The sequence below is a fragment of the Triticum dicoccoides genome, chromosome 3B, assembly GCF_002162155.2.
Source record: "Triticum dicoccoides isolate Atlit2015 ecotype Zavitan chromosome 3B, WEW_v2.0, whole genome shotgun sequence".
Classification (NCBI taxonomy): Eukaryota; Viridiplantae; Streptophyta; class Magnoliopsida; order Poales; family Poaceae; genus Triticum; species Triticum dicoccoides.
Window position 1 is genome coordinate 289406797 of NC_041385.1, and position 20373 is coordinate 289427169.

The window sequence follows — 20373 nt, forward strand, 5'->3', positions numbered from 1 at the left end:
TTGACCAAATATTCTATTAATCAGAAGCTTTAAGTGGAGTCAAGTAAGTTGTACAGTACAACAGAAAAGATGGGAAATGCTAAATGACAGCGTTATTACCGGCATGTTAGGGGCTTAGCCCAGTTAGTTGTGGCCCAGTCTATCTTATCGTTATTAGGGGCTTAACCCAATTATCGTTATTAGGGGCTTGGGAGTCAAGTAAACCTCTCTATATAAGGAGAGGAGATGTATCAATCTAATCAAGCAAAGAAGCAATCATATTTGCTCGGCTTCCTTAGGGAGCCGGGAGACCTAACCCTAGCCGCCTCCTCCCCTGCGCCATCTCCTTCTCAGCCGCCGCCTCCTAGCGCACGACGGCGCCCAGCCGCGGCGACCGCGAGTTCGTCCACGACCAGCCCCCTCCTTCCCCTACAACCTCCGGCCTAGACCTAGAACCCTAGTTTCTACCAGTTTGGTATCAGATAGCTCAGTTCTGATCATGTCTTCGCCGCCGCCCACCTGGCGCTTCCGCTGCCGACCGGCACCACCGCGCCGCTGCCAATCTCCACCGCGCCGCTACCCTCCCCGTCCGCGTCGCTGGTCGTATCCTCCGGCGCCGCCACCGCCCAGATGCCGGTGCCCTCCACCACACCACCGGCCGCCGCCTACACCCCGGAGGAGATAACCGGGGTCCTCAACGACCTCGTCGCAGCCGTCCAGGGGATCCGGCTGTACCTAACCAGCCCCTACGGGCCACCGCCGGCCCTACCGTGGTACTCGCCGCATCCAGGGGCCTCCGCTGGGACACAGCTGCAGCCGCCGCCGCCCGTCGCCGCCCCGCAGTGGCCGCTGCCCTCCCCATAAGGCGGCCGTCGCCGCGCTCGCTGGGCCACTGCAGCTGCCATCCATCGCCACCACCGCCCAGCCCTGGCTGCAGTGGCAGCCGCTCCTGGCGGCCTCCGCCGCGCCCGGCGCTCCACCGCAGCAGCCGCTGTCGCTGCCCGGCGCAACACCACAGCAGGAGCTGCAGCTACAGCAGCCACCGCCGGTCAGCTCCGACCCCGCATCGATCGCGCCGGCGGGAGTTCCGCTCCACCAAGTCTGGTTCCCGTCCTCGCCGTCTCCGCTACCGGCTTGGTTGACCGAGTCGTCGTCTCAGCCGGTCTACACGATGGCCTCGGGACCGGTCGTCTCAGCCGGTCTACACGATGGCCTCGGGACCGCTGCATGTGCCGTCACAGCAGGCGCAGTATGGTGGATCCTCCAATTCTGCGGGTCCCTACGTTGGCCTCGACGCGATGCAGTTCGACGGGGGCCTCCTGTGATCACCGACCCAGCGCCGCTGCTCCGCACCGCTGAGCCGTACCCCACGGCGGTCATACCGAGACGGCGCCGTACCCCCACGGCGGTCATACCCAGACGGCGCCACGCTTCGCCAAGCTCGCCTTCGCCATCTACGACGACGTCGTACCCCCACGGCGGTCATACCCAGACGGCGCCGCGCTTCGCCAAGCTCGCCTTTGCCACCTACGACGGCGCCAAGGATCCCCTCAACCGGCTTAATCAGTGTGACCAGTTCTTCCGGGGGCAACGTACGCTCGCATCGGACTGCACTTGGCTCGCTTCATATCACCTCCGAGGCGCTGCACAGACTTGGTATTACGCTCTCGAGCAGGACGAGGGCGGCATGCCTCCATGGGAGCGTTTTCGCGAGCTCTGCCTCCTTCGCTTCGGGCCGCCGATACGCGGGAGCCGGCTGGCGAGTTGGGCCGTCTTCCCTTCACCTCTACGGTGCAAGACTTCACCGACCGCTTTCAGGCCCTGGCGTGCCATGCACCCGGCGTGACGGCTCGCCAGCGGGCTGAGCTCTTCGTCGGCGGTCTGTCGGATCATATCCACGTGGACGTGGAGCTGCAGGGACCCCAGGACCTCCAGACGGCCATGTACTACGCCCGCGCGTTCGAGCGCCGCGCGGTGGCCATCCAGCAGGCGTCACCCTCCCGGGCCGCCACCCTGGCCGGACGTTCCCACGCAGGGTCGGCTTGCTTAGACTTCCACGGCACCCCTCGCCGTGACCGCGGCGTGCCCGTTCCGCCGGCTCACCCAGGCCGAGCAACTCAAGCGTCGCAGCCAAGGGTTGTGCTTCAACTGCGATGAGCCCTACGTGCCCGACCACGTCTACCCGCGACCCTTCTACCTGGAGGCTGCGGACTACATTGAGGAGGACGCCGCTGCCGCCGGGCTCGGCGACCTGCCCGCCCCAGCTGCCGCGGAGGTGTTTGGCGACGGTTGATCACCTCGAGGAGTTCCGCAAGCGCTTCCCCGCCTTCCAGCTCGAGGACGAGCTGTTTGTGCAGGCCGGGAGAAATGTTATGACCGGCATGTTAGGGGCTTAGCCCAATTAGTTGTGGCCCAGTCTATCTTATCGTTATTAGGGGCTTAGCCCAATTATCGTTATTAGGGGCTTGGGAGTCAAGTAAACCTCTCTATATAAAGAGAGGAGATGTATCAATCCAATCAAGCAAAGAAGCAATCATATTTGCTCGGCTTCCTTAGGGAGCTGGGAGACCTAACCCTAGCCGCCTCCTCCCCTGCGCCATCTCCTTCTCAGCCGCCGCCTCCTCGCGCACGACGGCGCCCAGCCGCCGACGACCGCGAGTTCGTCCACGACCAGCTCCCTCCTTCCCCTACAACCTCCGGCCTAGACCCGGTAGAACCCTAGTTTCTACCAGACAGGGCTTTGAATGCAACAATGTACTTTGTGCAGCCTTTGATATTGCTGCCACGTTACCCTAAGGGAATAATATAAAATAAAGGAAGGAAATAAAATATACCTGTATCCGGTCACCTCCGAAGATTCGGAAGATGTTATCCTCAAGACTAAGAAAGAAGCGAGAGCTCCCAGGATCCCCTTGCCTGCCACTTCGGCCACGAAGCTACACCAGATAAAAGCAAACCAATCAAAGGTAATGATGGATCTATAAAAAGATACAATGGTGGTATGATACACAACCAAGTCTGAAGGGATCATACCCCTGTTGGGAAGTTGGTAAATGTTTCGGTGTTCTCAACATACAATAGGTAGATCTGTTCTTTGCGAAGTTAACCCCATTGTGACCCCAAATGATATTATTTTTTCTGTTCTACTAGCTAAATCTAATGGTTCATACTAGAGTCAAGCCTGTCATCCCATGTTGACCATCTAATCACTCATTCGATGGCCTAAAGAGTATTGAATTATCTTAATTAACTCGTTATTACAATTATTACTTCCTCCCCAATCCTCTAATGTACGGATTGTATATTCAAGCAAGAAAATAGCTGGCCTGCTACTTGCTCAATTACCAATAGTTTTAATACTATTCATTCTGAAAAAAATCCCTAATAAGGACAATTCATGTTGATTATAGCATAATACACATTACTTGTCAAAACTCTTTGATTACGTTTTTTCTGAAACTCAGCATCTTGTGAAACATGTGTTGTGATGCTTCACATCTTCGAAATAAAAGAGTAATCCCAAGAAACACTAGATTGCTCCAATTGCACATGACAAGATATATTGCAATCTGTGCACAGATGGAGACTCCAACATTTGTTGCACCCAAAACTTGGCACAGATGGAGACTCCAAAATCATGACGAGAAGCCAAAAATCATAGAACTCCATCCGTTCCCTAAAATTATCATGATTGTGAAGACTCCAAAATCATGACAGGCCTCAAAAGATCATAGTACTCCATCTCATCTGATTTTTGTAAGACTATATGGCCGATTTTCGGCATGCATTTTTTTTTGGAGGAAACCAATTTTTGCGTATTGATGACAATAGCTTGAATGGGTACTCCCTCCATTTCTGATTTGCGTAAGGCTACAATGTCAATTTTCAACTTTTCTTTGCGGGAAGCCGACTTTTCTATATATTCATTCTGCAGGAGGCCAACTTTTGCATACTAATGAAAATACCTTGAACAGTACTCCATTTCAGAATGGATGTTCTTTTAGAGTTGGGCTCAAGAATTAAGGGTTTGAGTAAAATGTCAATGTTGCCCCATCTCTTTATCCTCCGAAGGCAGTAAAGTTCTGACAGTTTTGGAGTACGAGATTTTTTTATGGCTAAAGTAGAAATGGATGTTCCATGCAAGTGCATTAAATTTTTTGGAAGAGTTCAAACAGTCACAGCAGGCAGGGGAACTAAAAAAATAGGGAAGTTCAAGCTGGCATATGAGTATCTAGATATATTTTGTCATGGCACTGATGAAGGTAAAATAGGAATAAATAACTAAAACTGCATTGGGAGTGTAGAATGACAAGTATTTTGAAAAAAGCTGGAGAGGCTGAAAAGGCATCTATTCTGAAACTGCGGGAATGCCTGATTGTCAATTCTGCGGGACTCATGTCGTTCAGTTCCTACTACATGAAGCCCACCTGTCGCAATGACCTGAATAAATGACGATGATGCCATAATCAGTTCATCACTATGGTCTTCAATAGCAAAGATAAACCAATAAAATATCCTTTCTATGTGCAAACCTTCTTCTTTTCTTCCTCTGTGTAAATCTTAAATTCATCTGCTATCTTCATGAATGCGGTTCTCAGAGTTGCAATTACCTCATCACGTGTCGGTCCCTGACATGTAAAAATACATAGGTGAGTCTGGATTCCTGTGCCTGTGGAGAGGGATCTTAACAGAATATCCAGAGATCAGAATAGCAGTTTCTGATGGTGATATACAAGGCTCAAACTGTGCAATTGTGTGGGCGGTTCCAAATCATTAGTGGTAGGTACACAAGTTCTAAGAACAAAAACTAAGAAAAAAGGCAAAAAAACTACCTAGCTTTCAGGTAGTGTGTGAGAAAAAAATTGGGTCATATCAAAAAAATATTAACCAAGGCAAATCCACCATGAGGGTAGTTTGAAGTATTCAAGTCATTTTGATGACAATAAATTGGTTGATTATCTGAATCTCGATTCCCCGGCAAGAATTCCAGTAAACCTGTGGGGAACAACTGCCTACTGACTTAGGAATCAAACTGCTTTGTTACAACAGTACTAATACCAATAACCGCAAGACACTCAAGATAGAATTACAAAAAATAACATTTTTGGACAAGAAAATACATTATAAATTTGAATGAACTGCTTCAGTACTGCTATGTATCAACCAACAAATAATATAATGCCAGATTTTCAAGCCATACGTAAAGATCACAGGTCGTTTTCTACTTATTGTTAGAATAATTTGGGGCGCGCATCAATCCGTCGAGGACAAGCAATCACACAAGCACGAGCACGACACCGAGATTTGTTAACGAGGTTCACCAACATGGCTACATCCCCAAGGCATGACTACGCGTGCTCCTCCCCATGTACCATATCACATGATACAGTCGATGATAAGCCTGCTGAGGCCGTCAGACAGTACTCTGAACACCGCACCACAGCCGGTCTAGCCACCCCTGCCGGAGCGTCCCTCTCCTGATCTCTTTCTAGCCTACCAGCTTATGTCTAGTCTATTTGGCTACCCCGCGGTGCCCTTATATCATAGGCCCGGGTTACACGCGTTCGACTCAAACACCTAACCCTCCACTGATTACGAGTCCAACCGTAGCACAACTCGTACACATAATATTTGACGCATTGCCCACATCAGATCCCGAGATGGAGCCAACCCCGTGCGCTGACCAGGTCCCGACCCCGCCCGTGCGCGCTGGGAGGGACCGCACGGGGCTCAAGCTTCGCGCATTTCTCCCGCCCGTGCATCGACAACCCCACCCATGGAAAGACCTCTGCCGCCCACCATAGACCAGCGGGACCTGCAGACGCCCATGCAGAATCCCGTGGCCCCTGTCACTCCCGGGCCCGCTGCGGCCCCCTCGCCAACCCCGAGCAGACACGTCATAGCGTGCATGGGTCTGGGCCTGGCCGCTTTGCTTCCCCACCCATTATCATGCACCGATCGCGCGGACATGCATCCACCACCCGCTCATGGACGTTGGGGGATTTTCTAGCCGCTGCCACCAAGGAGCTCAACGCTGCCTGGCCGGCGCCCGAGAAGAGGCCCCGCCGCCCTCTCGACTTCACCCCCCGCCGTGGCCGCTCAGCTTCCGCTGCGCCCACGACCGCTACCCCTCCCACCGCCGCAAGACGCGTGTAAGTGCAGCTCCTCCACACGCTTGGAATCGTCGGGACTAACCAGAAGATCTCGGCCGCAAAGATGAAGGCATACGACGATCTATTCGCGGCGCCCATCCCGCTGCCCGTGCTTTCGGCCATTGCCGCGCTGGTCGATCACGACATCCCAGCTTGCCTTGCGGGGCAGCCAACTATCCCAGCGCACGTCGACCTGGTGTGCGCGACTTAGTCCCTCCAAGACGCCGACACCCGTCGATCCAATCTTTATGGATCACGGCCACAAGATCGTGGTATGGAATGTGCGTGGTCTCAACGCACGCGCGCGGCGTTACGCCATTCGCACGCTGCTTGACACAACCGGCACCTCCATTGTATGCTTGCAAGAAACAAAGATTGAGTTGCTCTGCTCATCCGTCGTACTTGACACACTTGGCTCGGAGTTTGACGATTACACATACCTCCCGGCCCAGGGCACGCGCGGCGGCATACTCCTTGCATGGAAAAGTAGGATTGTGTCCATCTCGGGCCCCCAGTTCACCACGAACGCGATCTCTGCCTGCGTCACCACGGCCGCCGGCACGCCATGGTGGATCACGATAGTATATGGGCCCAGGATGATGCGGCCAAGGTCGCCTTCCTGGAGGAGCTGCGCGAGATCAGAGCAGGCTGTTCCGGACCGTGGATGCTTTGCGGTGACTTCAACCTCATCCTCCGCTCCGAGGACAAGAACACGGACAACCTCAATAGGCGCATGACGGGCAAATTCCGCAGCCTAGTCAATGATCTCGCGCTCAAGGAGGTATATCTCAATGGGCGACGTTACACGTGGTCGAACGAGTAATCGCCGCCGGCCCTGGTGCACCTCGATCGAGTGTTGTGCACCTCGGACTGGGAGGACGGGCACGGCGAATGCCACCTGACGTGCCTAGTGTTCGTCGTGTCAGATCATTCCCCTTTGTTGCTGGACTGCGCCCCCCGCACCTGTGTTGCACCGCAGGTTCCACTTCGAGGACCATTGGCTGCGCTTGGACGGATTCCACGATACAGTGGCCGCGGCATGGGGCTCCATTCACGAGCCCGACCCCTTCCGCCGCCTGATGCAGTGCCTCCAAGCCACGTCACGTTGCTTGACGAGTTGGAGTGCCAAAGTGGTTGGCAACGTGAAGACCACGTTGGCCATTGCTAGAGAGCTCATTGCGCGTTTTGACATAGCCTAGGAGGACCGCATCCTCACGCCGCCGAAGGACTGGCTGTGCAAACAGTTGAAAGTCTCGTACCTCGGGCTTGCGTCCCTGGAACGAACGATCGCTAGACAATGCGCCCGCATTGCCAACCTCAAAGACGGCGATGCCAGCACTGCCTTCTTCCACCGGCAATGCTCCTTTCAACGGCAGAAAAACTGTGTCTTCCACCTCTCCACGAACGGCACGGTACTCACAAATCACGATGAGATGGCCGAGGCTGCATTCCGGCAATCTGACGCACTACCTGGCACGGCGGTCGAACGCGACCACACGGCGGACCTGTCGCAACTCATCGAGAGCGATCTCTCTGACCTCGACGCGCCCTTCTGCCCGGCGGAGATCTGGGAAGCCGTGAAGCGCCTACCTGCGTGCAAGGCACCAGGGCCCGATGGCTTTAATGCCGAATTCCTCCGCACGTGCTGGAGCATCGTCAAGCAGGACTTCATGGATGTGTTCCAGCAGCTTTTCGAGTTGCGTGGTTGTGGCTTCTGTAAGCTCAAACAGGCCCTCCTCACACTGTTGCCGAAGCGCGCCGATGCCCAGGAGATGCGCGACTACCACCCAATATGCCTCATTCATCTTGTGGCCAAGGTTTTCGCCAAGGCCCTCTCGCTTCGGCTCGCTCCAAAGCTCGACCGCCTTGTCAGCCGCAATCAAAACGCGTTCATCATCGGACGGAGCCTTCATGAAAATTTCGTGCTCGTCAGGCAATCGCTCAAGCTGTTGAGCCAACTAGGGGCCCCCAGGGTGATGCTCAAGCTCGACCTCACGCGCGCATTCGACTCCATCTCCTGGCCGTTCCTCTTCGAGGCCCTGCGTCAATATGGTTTCAGGAATCGCTTCCTCGAGTGGATCGCCATCCTCCTGTCCTCAGCGAGCACCCGGGTCTTGATGAACGGTGTGATGGCATAAGGGAGGGTTGCGGCAAGGTGACTCCTTGTCCCCGCAGTTGTTCATGCTCACGGTCGACACTCTCGGTCGGCTGATACGGCGCGCCCATGAAACGGGCATCCTCCAGCCGTTGCATCGCGGAGGTCGATACTGGCTATATCTCTATACGCCGACGACGCCATGCTCTTTTGCCATGCCACGGAGACCGACGTGACTGCTGTCAAGGAAATCCTTGCCCTGTTTGGTAGAGCGTCTGGCAACGGCTGAACCTCCAATTCTCCAGCAACGAGTGTGCACTGTTCTTTGCTTCCACCTACATGATCATCGGAAACGGCATGAACGCCCTGTTATGGGAGGATCGCTAGCTCAACGGCCGCTCGGTTGGCGAGCTCATGCCCCTGCTCTACAACTGCATCCTCAAACGCCGACGCAAGGTCAGAACGGTGGCTGAAGGCCTCAACGGCAACGCATGGGCCCGTGACATCCAGGGTGTCCTCGGCATCCATGAGATTGGCCAGTATCTGCAGCTTTGGCAACTCACGCAGCATGCCACGCTCAACGATGCCCCTGACCAGCTGATATGGAAGTGGTCCGCGAGCGGCATCTACTCGACGCAGTCTTGCTACGCGGCACACCTTTCAAGGATCCATGCACTCCTGCTCCTGGAAGCTGATCTTGAAGACTTGGGCTCCCCCTCGGGTCAAGTTCTTCCATTGGCTTGCCAATCTGGATCACTGCTGGACTGCCGACCGACTGGCCCGCAATGGACTACAGCATCATCCGCGCTGCCTTCTTTGTGATCAGGCACCGGAAATGATTCGGCACCTGCTGCTTGACTGTCCCTTCTCCAGGCAGGCATGGCATGAGACCCTGGCGTGGCTACGCATACTGGCACCGATTCCCAACCAGGAGCCCACCCTCACGGACTAGTGGCAGCACGCCAAGGACAGCACAATGCAAGGCCCTACAATCCGTTGCACTACTCGTATCGTGGTTGGTCTGGAAGCATAGGAACAGTTGTGTCTTCGACAACACGACGCCCTCCCTAGGCACGCTAGTCGACCGGATCAAGGAGGAAGCTTGTTCCTGGGCAAAGGCCGGAGCAGCCGGCCTTAGAGTAGTCCTACCCCCTTCATGGGATGTGCACTGAGCATTGTACCCGATCTTCGATTGTTCGTCCTAGGACGGCTGTAACCGACTTCCTACCTTTCCAATGAAAAGAAACGCAAAGGACTTTTGCGTTTTCTTGAAAATAAAAATTTGACGCATATTTTAACACTCCACCTTGGCGAATATGACCTCACTATCTTTTAGCCACCATGTGCAAATCTCCGTGTGCCTTGGACTTGAACCATTAATCATGAGTTTCGCTGCTACACCCTTGACTTCATATGACTCCACCTGCAACTGTAGTTCCATCTTTTTCTCCATTATAGTCAATGCTCCCACAAAAGTTATGTTCTTCTGCACTCTTGTTTGGTGTTACCAATCTCCCAGAGTATCCGTCCAACTCTATCACACACCGACCATAAAGTCACCATATCAACAACACCATTGTATCGTCACCCTAGTAGCTTCTTCCTTGATCTGTGTGAAAGTGAACAACTCGCATATTAGATGCCACATATAAGGATTTCCGAGCTCACCATTATCGCTATTGTTGACTGCATGTTTGCACTTCAAGGAATTCTTGGTTGCCCTTTAGTCATCTCGAGTCAAATTCGCATTTGTCTCATCCTTTTTTTCTTAACAGTCTCTATATGTCTGGTAGCTATAGTAGTCCGCCTCCTTTGGCATTTGTCATCCGCACTTTGTCATGTGCACTGAACACCACATAATATACGGCCATGTACTGTCCAAGCTTTTGACATTCAGACTTCCCACCACTTTCGCATATTCTCCATGGTCAACATTCATCCATCTGATACGTCAAACTCGATAGCTCTAGTCACCAACTCAAACCTGGTACTCGCCAGCACTGCTTCGGCATCCTCTCCACACTTCGTCAGACCACAAGTCTGACCACCAGTGCTATGATCTATCATTGTGTCCCATGCTTACCGCTCGCCTCGCCGCTATCACCATCCGAGCCTTCGTTGTCCCTGACGAATATACTAGGTCGTGAACCCAGACCACCTCAATCCTCACTGCAGAGAACAACCGATCATCACCGACCGATGCCAAGTTTCACGTATCCCTTGAACCACTGGATCCCAGCCCGAACATCATGCCCCTCACTTTTCCTGCTGAAATAATTTTGACTTATGCCGTAACCTCTGTCAGCATCGAGTGAAGTGTCCCATTAAACCCTAGCTCCACCTTCAACATGACTCCATGGTGGTTGTACATGCCACCCCACGCCCGTCGACTTCAAGCTCTCATGTGTACACCGTCTTGAATCAACCCCGCGCCATCGCCATGCTACACAAGCCCTTAGACATGCGCCGCGTGATGCCATGCCTAGAAGTCGGCCATCATCAGCATCACGCTCCTATGTCGTCGTCGATGAGACCACCGCCGTCTTCCATATCGACTGACATCCTTGTCGACCTGCCAGGCCAAACGCCTTATATGTCTGTCCCCATCCAAACTGGCCCGCCTGCAACCATGTTCCACACCTCGCGCCATATCAACCCAGCACATCACGGTGCATTGCTAGACGCTCCTGTAAAACATGATCCTCATGACACGCTCCAGACTCCTCAAGCCTTCACCTTGACCATCACACAAATGTGTACCAGCAAAGAAAACTAAAGCAAAGTCCCTTGTAGCCTTCCCACGTGAACAAAAAAAAGGACATCAACAAAGCTAGCTAGCCAAACTCCTTATTCACCACACGTATGCCGATTTCTTTCTTGATGGCATCATGGCCTGACTCTTAGTCCTTGTGCCGATGTCCATTTTTGAAACAAATCCTCACGATGTCCAAGCACGACTCCAGGCTGAACATCCAGCCTATGTTTTTAAGGCGACGCCTTACCGCCTTAGGGAGGGGGGGCGCTTTGGCGCCTAGGCGACGCCTAGGCGGGCGCTTTGGACGCCTAGGCGCCCAAAGCGGTCGATTTTCCAAAGCGGAGGGGGAGCGCTTCGACGCCTAGGCGTCGCCTTAGGGACGCCTTTAAAACATAGCATCCAGCGCCTGGGTCTCAACCCCTTTGCATGCAGCCCCTTCATAGACCTGTTCGTGCCAGCATGGGCCGTTGCTCCTGGCCTGGCTCGGCGAGCCCCCTGGGCCAACTCGCCAGCCCCTACAAGAGAACTCTCTGACTCAGATCCGAAACTTACCATCATGATCAATCTGATAACTTGATCCGGCGACTTGCGGTTGCCGATCCTGATTACTCTTCATCTTCTAGATCAAGACAATGACCTCCTTAAAACCTTGACCTGACACCACTTGTTAGAATAATTCAAGGTGCACATTGATCCGTCAAGGACAAGCAATCACACAAGCACGACACCGAGATTTGTTAACGAGATTCACCAACATGGATACATCCCCAAGGCATGACTATGGGCGCTCCTCCCCATGTACAAAATCACATGATACAGTCGATGATAAGCCAGTTGAGGCCGTCAAACAGCAACCTGACCACCACGCACGGCCAGTCCGGCCACCCCTGCCACGGGCGCCGGACCATCCCTCTCGTGATATATGTCTTACCTAGCAGCTTATGTCTAGTCTATTTGGCTACCCCGCAGTCCCCTTATATAATATGCCCAGGTTACACATGTTCAGCTCAAACACCTAACGCTCCGCTAATTATAAGTCCAACTGTACCACAACTTGTACACACAATATTCGACACCTATTTTAACACTTATACTTCAGATTTCAACTAAAAATACATGTGGAATAATCATTTGGTGATAGATACTTAAATAACCCAAATATCTCTTAAAAGAGCATGCAAAAAATTTGTGATAACTTCAAAAGGCCTACCTTCTCACATGAGTAGGAGAGACGCTCTTCAGCTTCTAGCTCAGGTAATGACTTTTCTCCCCATTCTTTGACAGCCACTTCAACTGCATCTTTGATACATGATAGTGTATCTTCTGAAAGTTCACAAGGGAACAAGCTTTCATTTGTCTGAAAGAGGGGATAGTGCAATAAGCCATTGGGAACTGAACTTCATCACATATTAAATCATAACGCAGCAATCTAAAGAATAATTCACAGAATCTTGAAGGCCACTAGTCATCACTTTTTTTTTGATAAGGAAGCTTTTATTGAACTCAGATCATTACATCAAGATGATACAATTGCTAAGATCACTCCCGGCCTCTGCATAACTTATATACATATTAAAATAACTACTGAACATATAGTTCATTATTTACCTTCCATGTCTTTCTTGGTGGAAGCTGCTTTTTGGACACAATGACACCATCAACTGGATTGACAATTCTGCAACATGATTTCAGAATCAAAAGAAGATATAAGCAATGTTGAGCACCTGTAGAGGGAAAAAATCAGATGCAGTGTCTCGGATACCATTTGGGAATTCTCCTGACAAGGATTTTAAATACCTTGGCATAAGCATCTCACGCAACTTCAGCCTGGCCATGAATTCCGCATTGCCTCCAAGGATAATATCAGTGCCACGTCCTGCCATATTGGTGGCAATTGTCACTGCACCAAGGCGTCCACTCTGAGCTACAATCTCTGCCTCCCTCTCCACATTCTCTGGTTTAGCATTAAGGACCTTCAACAGAAAGTTCAAAATAAAAAACTTCAGATTGCTTTAGAGATCTTGGGAAATATAACAGGCGCAAACTAAAGGGTGAGAAGATGTAAACTGGAGTACATTTAATAAACTTACAAAGTCTGTACAACAACAACAACAAAGTCTTTTAGCTTTTAGTCCCAAACAAGTTGGGGTAGGCTAGAGTTGAAACCCGTAAGATCTCGAAAACCAAGTCATGGTTCTGGCACGTGGCTAGCTAACTTCCATGCACCCCTGCCCATGGCTAGTTCCTTGCTGATATTCCAATCCTTCAGATCTCTCTTAACGGACTCCTCCCATGTCAAGTTTGGTCTACCCCGACCTCTCTTGACATTATAAGCACGCTTTATCTGTCCGCTGCGCACTGGCGCTTCTGGGGGCCTCCGTTGTTTATGCCCAAACCATCTCAGACAATGTTAGACAAGCTTCTCTTCAATCGGTGCTACCCCAACTCTATCACGTACATCATCATTCCGGACCTGATCCTAAATAAACTTACAAATTCTATTTTAACAGAAAGTTGCTAACAAACTAAATTTTGAAAGAAAAAAGAACTAGTTAACTATGTGTTGTGCTAAACAGGGAAGGCAGGACTAGGTACCGTTTGTGAAGCTAACAAGCATACCTCGTGAGGAATCCCTGCTTCACGTAGTTGTTCTGACAAAGTTTCACTTTGCTCAACACTAGTTGTACCAACAAGCACAGGACGGCAAGCTTTATTCATTCTTGATATCTCCACAACAGCAGCACGCCATTTTCCACTTGTTGCTCTGAAAACAACATCTGAATCGTCCTGCAAAGGAAGAAGCATAGTCGAATATTCTCAGAAAGGGGGGACATGGAAAATTGAATCGAGAGACCTACAATTACTACAAACTAAATATGCACAATGAAACAGGATGGCAATCACCTTCCTTATCATAGGCTTATTCGTTGGAACAACTGTAACTTTTAGTTTGTATATGCTCTCGAACTCCTGTCTTTCTGTAGCTGCAGTTCCAGTCATGCCACAGAGTTTCGGAAACTGTCATAAAACGTATCAGTTTCCTGCCAAATAACCCAGTGAACATCTCCGAAAGTAAACGGAAGAGAGTAATCAATCTAGCACAGTGAGCCATACATTCTTCATCACATTTACAATTTACCACTATCAACGGAAATGCTCAACAATGGGCTTTTTAGATGAATGCTCAACAATGGTTAGCGGCTGTTAAAGCTCAATTAGCGTTGAACATGATATAGCCAGTCAATGATTATTGGCTTATTGGCACTTATCATTTCGCAGAGGTCAATAACATTTAAGGATTAGAACGAAAGGATCGTCACTTGCCTGAAGAAAGAAGTTCTGGTAACTTATAGATGCGAGGGTTATGGTTTCATTCTGTATCTGCACACCTTCTTTTGCCTCAATTGCTTGGTGGAGTCCATCGCTCCATCTTCTGCCCTGCCAAAATAAAACAATATACCTTAAACAAAGAAACTAATCTACAAACTCTTTATGTTTATATCATCACCCATGGCTTAGATTTTATAATTACACTAGATTTCCTATCTTTGAGATACAATAATTGTTACAAAATAAAAAGATTTGCCAAACCATCAAAATAACCTGATATAATAATAATCATAAGTCAGTCATCACTTGAGGCTTTGTGTCTTTTGCCCTCTCATTTATCTTCAGACATTGTGTGGATGAATATTTGTAAACCGTGGTGAAGGACGAGGAGATCAAGCATAGATAGCGAGAATACTTCGACAAGCTGTTCAATGGGGAGAATGAGAGATCTACCATTGAGCTGGATGCCTCCTTTGATGATATGAACAGACGTTTTGTGCAACAAATCTAGGAGACTTAAGTCAGGAGGCTTTAGAAAGGATGAAAGAAGGCAAGGCGATGGCCTCTGATTGTATCTCATTGAGGTGTGGAGAAGCCTTGGAGACATAGCGATAGTATGGCTAACTAAGCTTTTCAACCTCATTTTTCGATCAAACAAGATGACCGAAGAATGGAGGCAGAGTATACTAGTATCAATCTTCAAGAACAAGGGGGATGTTCAAAGATGTACTAATTACCGTGGAATTAAGCTGATGAGCCAACAATTAAGCTACCGGAAGTCACTGAGCACCGCTTAAGAAAAATGACAGGTGTGACCAAGAATCAGTTTGGTTTCATGCCTGGGAGGTCGACCATGGAAGCTATTTTGTTTGTACGACAACTTATGGAGAGATAAATGGAGACCTTTTGTAGCTACCACCTTTCAGCCTGATACCCATGAGAGATGGAAACTGTTGAGTTATATTAGTGATGTATTTTGGCCTTTTGTATTCTAGTCTCTTGGCATCCTCATGTATGTGTATATATGTTGGCTTTGGCCTCCTAATAATATAAGTTGCTTTCCTAACACGGTATCATGAGCCTAGGTTAGGGATTTTTTTTGGGTGTCGACTGTTCTGCTCCACTTCATCTGCTGCCTCCCCGGCGGTCAACCTCGTCTGTTGCCGCGGCCGCCACCAAACCGATTTCCGCCGCCGGCTACTTCTGCCACCAGCCACTGGTCCACCTCCAGGTCGGGTTGTGCCTTCATCAGCCGCTGTTTTTCGCCGCAGGCCGCCGATTCCCGCCATCGGCCGCCATTTTCCCCCACCGGCCGGTTCCATATCGGGCTCTGTCTCGCCCATCTCGTCTTCACTAGCTCTGGATCGGGCGTCTGGTTGCTGCACGCCTGCGCGTCTGTCTCAAACTCTGGATCGAGTCACCGGCCGTCTCCACTCCTCTGGATCGAGTTGCCCCGTTTTCTTCCACTACGCACCGCTGCGAGGCAACCTGAAGCAAATCGGGCGCACGAATTCTCCCAGGTCGCGATTGACGGTAGCGACGGCGGGTTGCCGGTCTCTGCCAGGCCGCCGGCCCCACTATTGCACAGTTGCGGCTCCACTTGCTCAGTCCGCGTAGCCGGTCTTCGACGAGTGCCTAGCTGTGCGCCCCTACCTTCCCAGGCTGCTGCCTCCACTTGCTGACCTCCTAGGTCGGGCTTGTAGCGCTTGCTGCCTTCCGCTGTACGAAGCCGTGAGCTGTGGTTGATTTGGATCGATCCAGATCTGTTCTTGTCTATTGGTAAAAAGAGAGAGAGAGAGAGAGAGAGAGAAAAGAGAGAAAAACATATGTAAAAAGAGACAAAAAAAAGGTTCAATGTTGCCCTGTATTTTTTGACGGTGCTCCATACATGGATCCCGTCTCGCACGTGCGCCGTTCCTTGGTGCTTGGTGCTCGCCCGCTTGGAGGTGGTGGTTGTCGCTCTACTTTGACACATTTTGCGACATCCACCGGTGCTGCTGGCCGCTCTACATTGACACCTTCGGCAGCCGCACTACCTCCTGGTGTTGGTCATTCTTCAGCGATTCTTCCCACAACTTCCGCACCTGGTGATTGTCGGTTTCCACATGCGGCTCTACGTCGACTCGCTACTCTCGGTCGACTCTTCACGCGACTTCCACGGGTGGAGGCAACTGCTCATCGCCAGCAGGTGTTTCTACCTCGACCTCTTCTCACGTGTCACTGTCTGCGCGTGAGATTGCACAGCTGCGATGCCTGCTTGATGCTTGGGATTCTTCACCGACAGTTTCTGCAGGTTCTGTGACTAACTCCTCTGGCATTGAGAAACAACTTCAACTCATTCAAGTACATCTCCATGGATTCTTGATACTGGAGCGTCTTTTCATATGACTTGTGATTCTTCCACTTTGACCTCCGTTCGACCTGTCGAGCCTCCTGTCCGTGTTCTTACAGCTGATGGCACTCCCCTCCCTGTAGCTAGTCGAGGCACTCTTAGCACTTTTTCATTTCATGTTCCCTCTATCGCTCATGTTCCTCCACTTACCATGCAACTCATATCTGGTGGTCAGATTGTTGACTCTAGTTGTAGGGTCATTCTCGACTTTGATTCATGTTCTGTTCAGGATCGTCGCACGGGCGCTCTGCTTGGTGCTGGCCCTCGACGCTCTGATGGTCTCTGGGAGCTTGATTGGCTTCGTCTTCCCTCTGCTGCCACCACCGCCAGTCTTGCAGCCCCTGTAGCTGCATCTACCAGCTCTTTTCAACAGTGGCATCATCGTCTTGGGCATTTATGTGGTTCTCGTCTCTCGTCTTTGGTTCATCGTGGTGTTCTGGGGTCTGTCTCCGGTAATGCTTCGTTCGATTGTCTGGGTTGCAGACTTGGCAAGCAGATTCAGCTGTCCTACCCTCACAATGAGTCAGTGTCCGAGCATCCTTTTGATCTCGTTCACTCTGATGTTTGGGGTCCGGCTCCCTTCGCTTCAAAAGGCGGTCATCGCTACTATATTATCTTTATAGACGATTTTTCTCGGTACACTTGGATCTATTTCATGTCTTCTCGTAGTGAGGTCTTATCTATATACAAAAATTTGCTGCCATGGTTCATACCCAGTTTTCCGCTCCTATTCATGTTTTTCGCGCAGATTCAACTGGTGAGTATATCTCTCATGCGCTACGAGGATTTCTTGCTGAGCAGGGTACTCTTACTCAATTCTCTTGCCCTGGTGCTCATGCTCAGAATGGTGTGGCTGAGTGCAAGCATTGTCACCTTCTTGAGACGGCGCGTGCAATGATGATCGCCGCCTCTCTTCCGCCTCACTTTTGGGTTGAGGCTGTTACCACTTCCACCTATCTCATCAACATTCAGCCTTCTACTGCTCTACAGGGTGGTATTCCTCTCGGATACAGTGATGGGCATAAGGGCTATCGGTGTAGGGATCCTGTCGGTCGCCGGATGTGTATTTCCCGGGATGTGACTTTTGGTGAGTCCCGTCCCTTCTATCCGCGTCCATCCTCCTCGGCTTTTTCAGCGGAGGACATCTCTTTTCTTACGTTTCCGGATACACCTCCCTCTGTGCCTAATATTCCTATTCCTCGTCCTGCTGCAGATCCAACGTCATCCTCTCCTACGGATTCTTCTCCTCTCATCGCATGACTCTCCACCTTCATCACTGATACCTTCCCCTTCTCCACCTTCATCATCGATACCTTCCCCTTCTCCACCTTTAGCACCGATACATTCCTCGTCTCCAACACCAGTGATTCCACCTCTTCCCTCCTTTCCTTTCCGTTATACTCGTCGTCCACGTGTTGTGGATAAATTCACTGACGTGCCATCTACTTCTTGTGCGTCATCCTCCTCATCGCAGCCAACTTATGGTCTTCGGGCTCGGCCTCGCCCTCCCCCTGACCGCTGTTCTCCTAGTCGATATGGTCTTTCGGCTGTACTTGAGCCTACCTCTTATCGCGAAGATAATGTTCATCCTGAATGGCAGTTTGCGATGGCAGAGGAGCTAGCTGGTCTTGAGCGGACCGGCACGTGGGATCTTGTTTCTCTTCCTCCCGGTGTTCGTCCGATCACTTGTAAGTGGGTCTACAAGGTTAAGACTCGCTCCGATGGTTCTCTTGAGCGTTACAAAGCTCGTATTGTGGCTTGTGGCTTTCAGCAGGAGCATGGTCGTGATTACGATGAGACTTTTGCTCCTGTGGCCCATATGACCACTATCCGCACACTTCTCACTGTGGTCTCTATTCGCCATTGGTCTGTTTCTCAGCTTGATGTTAAGAATGCCTTTCTTAATGGTGAGTTGCGTGAGGAGGTTTATATGCAGCCACCACTAGGGTACTCTGTTCCTGATGGCATGGTATGCCGTCTTCGTCGCTCTCTTTATGGCCTTAAGCAAGCCCCTCACGCCTAGTTTGAGCGTTTTGCCTCTGTGGTGACTGCCGCTGGTTTTTCAGCGAGTGCTCATGATCCGGCACTGTTTGTCCACCTTTCAGCCCGTGGTCGGACCCTTCTATATGTTGATGACATGATCATCATCGGCGACGACCTTGAGTATATCGCCTTTGTCAAGGCCCGTCTCAATGCACAGTTTCTTATGTCCGATCTTGGTCCTCTTCGTTACTTGGGATTGAGGTTTCCTCCACCTCTGATGGCTTTTTTATTTCCCAAGAAAAGTATATCCAAGATCTTCTTACTCGTGCGACTCTTAGTGATGAGCGCACTGTTGAGACTCCTATGGAGCTCAATGTTCACCTTCGCGCTTCTGATGGTGAGCCCTTCTCTGATCCGACATGTTATCGTCATCTTGTTGGGAGTCTTGTCTATCTCGCTATCACTCGTCCGGCTATCTCCTATCTTGTCCATATCTTGAGTCAGTTTGTTTCTTCTCCCACTTCGGTACACTATAGTCACCTTCTTCGTGTTCTACGGTATATTCGTGGCACGATCTCTCACCGTCTCTTCTTTCCCTGCTCCAGCTCGTTACAGCTCCAGGCCTATTCGGATGCTACGTGGGCTAGTGATCCTATGGATCGCCGTTCTTTCTGCTTACTGTGTTTTTCTTGGTGGTTCTCTCATTTGCCTAGAAGACGAAGAAACAGACTACAATTTCCCGTTCGAGTGCAGAGGCTGAGTTGCGAGCTATGTCTCTTCTAACAGCAGAGGTGACTTGGTTACGATGGTTACTGGAGCATTTTGGTGTTTCTGTTACTACACCTACCACCTTCTTGTCAGACAGTACAGGTGCTATCAGTATTGCACGGGATCCCATGAAGCATGAGCTTACCAAGCATATTGGTGTTGATGCTTCTTATGTGCGCGCTGCAGTGCAGGATCATGTTGTTGCTCTTCGGTATGTGCCTTCTGAGTTACAGCTAGCTTTCCAAACTCAGTGTTGTGGATCCACCATGAGTTTGAGGGGGGGGGGTGTTAGAGTTATATTAATGATGTCTTTTTGGCCTTTTGTATTCTAGTCTCTTGGCATCCTCCTGTAACCTTTTGGCATCCTCATGTATGTGTATATATGTTGGCTTCGGCTTCCTAATAATATAAGTTGCTTTCCTAACAGAAATCAGATCCGTACTACCCTGTTGTTCCCTCAGTGGCTGGTCTAGTTGCTCCCCCTAATGTGCAACACCATTACCATGCTTCCTTGAATACACCTTCAGGTGCTCCTCTTGCTCTGTTGTCCACCTCAGCACACTACCAATCGGAGCTGATGCAACATCATCTTGTCCACCTCGACACACTACCAATCGGAGCTGATGCAACACCATCACCTCGCTTCCGTGAATAGACCTTTAGGTGCTCCTCTTGCTCTGTTGTCCACCTCGGCACACCTCTAGGCACGCTACCAATTTGAGTCGGTGCACAAACCTGCACATCGCCAGTGTAGGTCAATGCTTGTGTCAAAGGAGTCACATGAGCTAATGTGCTATTACTCTCCCCCTCTTGACCAATTTCACCAACCTGAGATGGGTCAAAGACCTTCAAAATGACACGGAGATCAGTTTTTTCACCCTAGAAAGGTTCCGATTCACGAAATGTAAGAGCATCTCTA

The 20373-nt window shown here is 50.7% G+C and overlaps 1 protein-coding gene across 2 annotated transcripts in view; it reads right to left on the minus strand.

Moving 5' to 3' along the window:
* Positions 1-20373, minus strand: part of LOC119275939 (protein translocase subunit SECA1, chloroplastic-like) — a 61599-nt gene that overhangs the window by 20022 nt on the left and 21204 nt on the right. Inside the window, exons 6-14 of one of the 2 annotated variants that reach the window (XM_037556875.1) lie at positions 14306-14419; positions 13886-13999; positions 13601-13768; positions 12779-12954; positions 12590-12656; positions 12192-12338; positions 4512-4607; positions 4351-4419; positions 2814-2915 (exon numbers count right to left, since the gene is read on the minus strand). In XM_037556875.1, coding sequence (XP_037412772.1) covers positions 2814-2915; positions 4351-4419; positions 4512-4607; positions 12192-12338; positions 12590-12656; positions 12779-12954; positions 13601-13768; positions 13886-13999; positions 14306-14419 — 1053 coding nt within the window. The remainder of the gene's footprint in view (positions 1-2813; positions 2916-4350; positions 4420-4511; positions 4608-12191; positions 12339-12589; positions 12657-12778; positions 12955-13600; positions 13769-13885; positions 14000-14305; positions 14420-20373) is intronic. The other variant, XM_037556876.1, reaches the window with a different exon arrangement.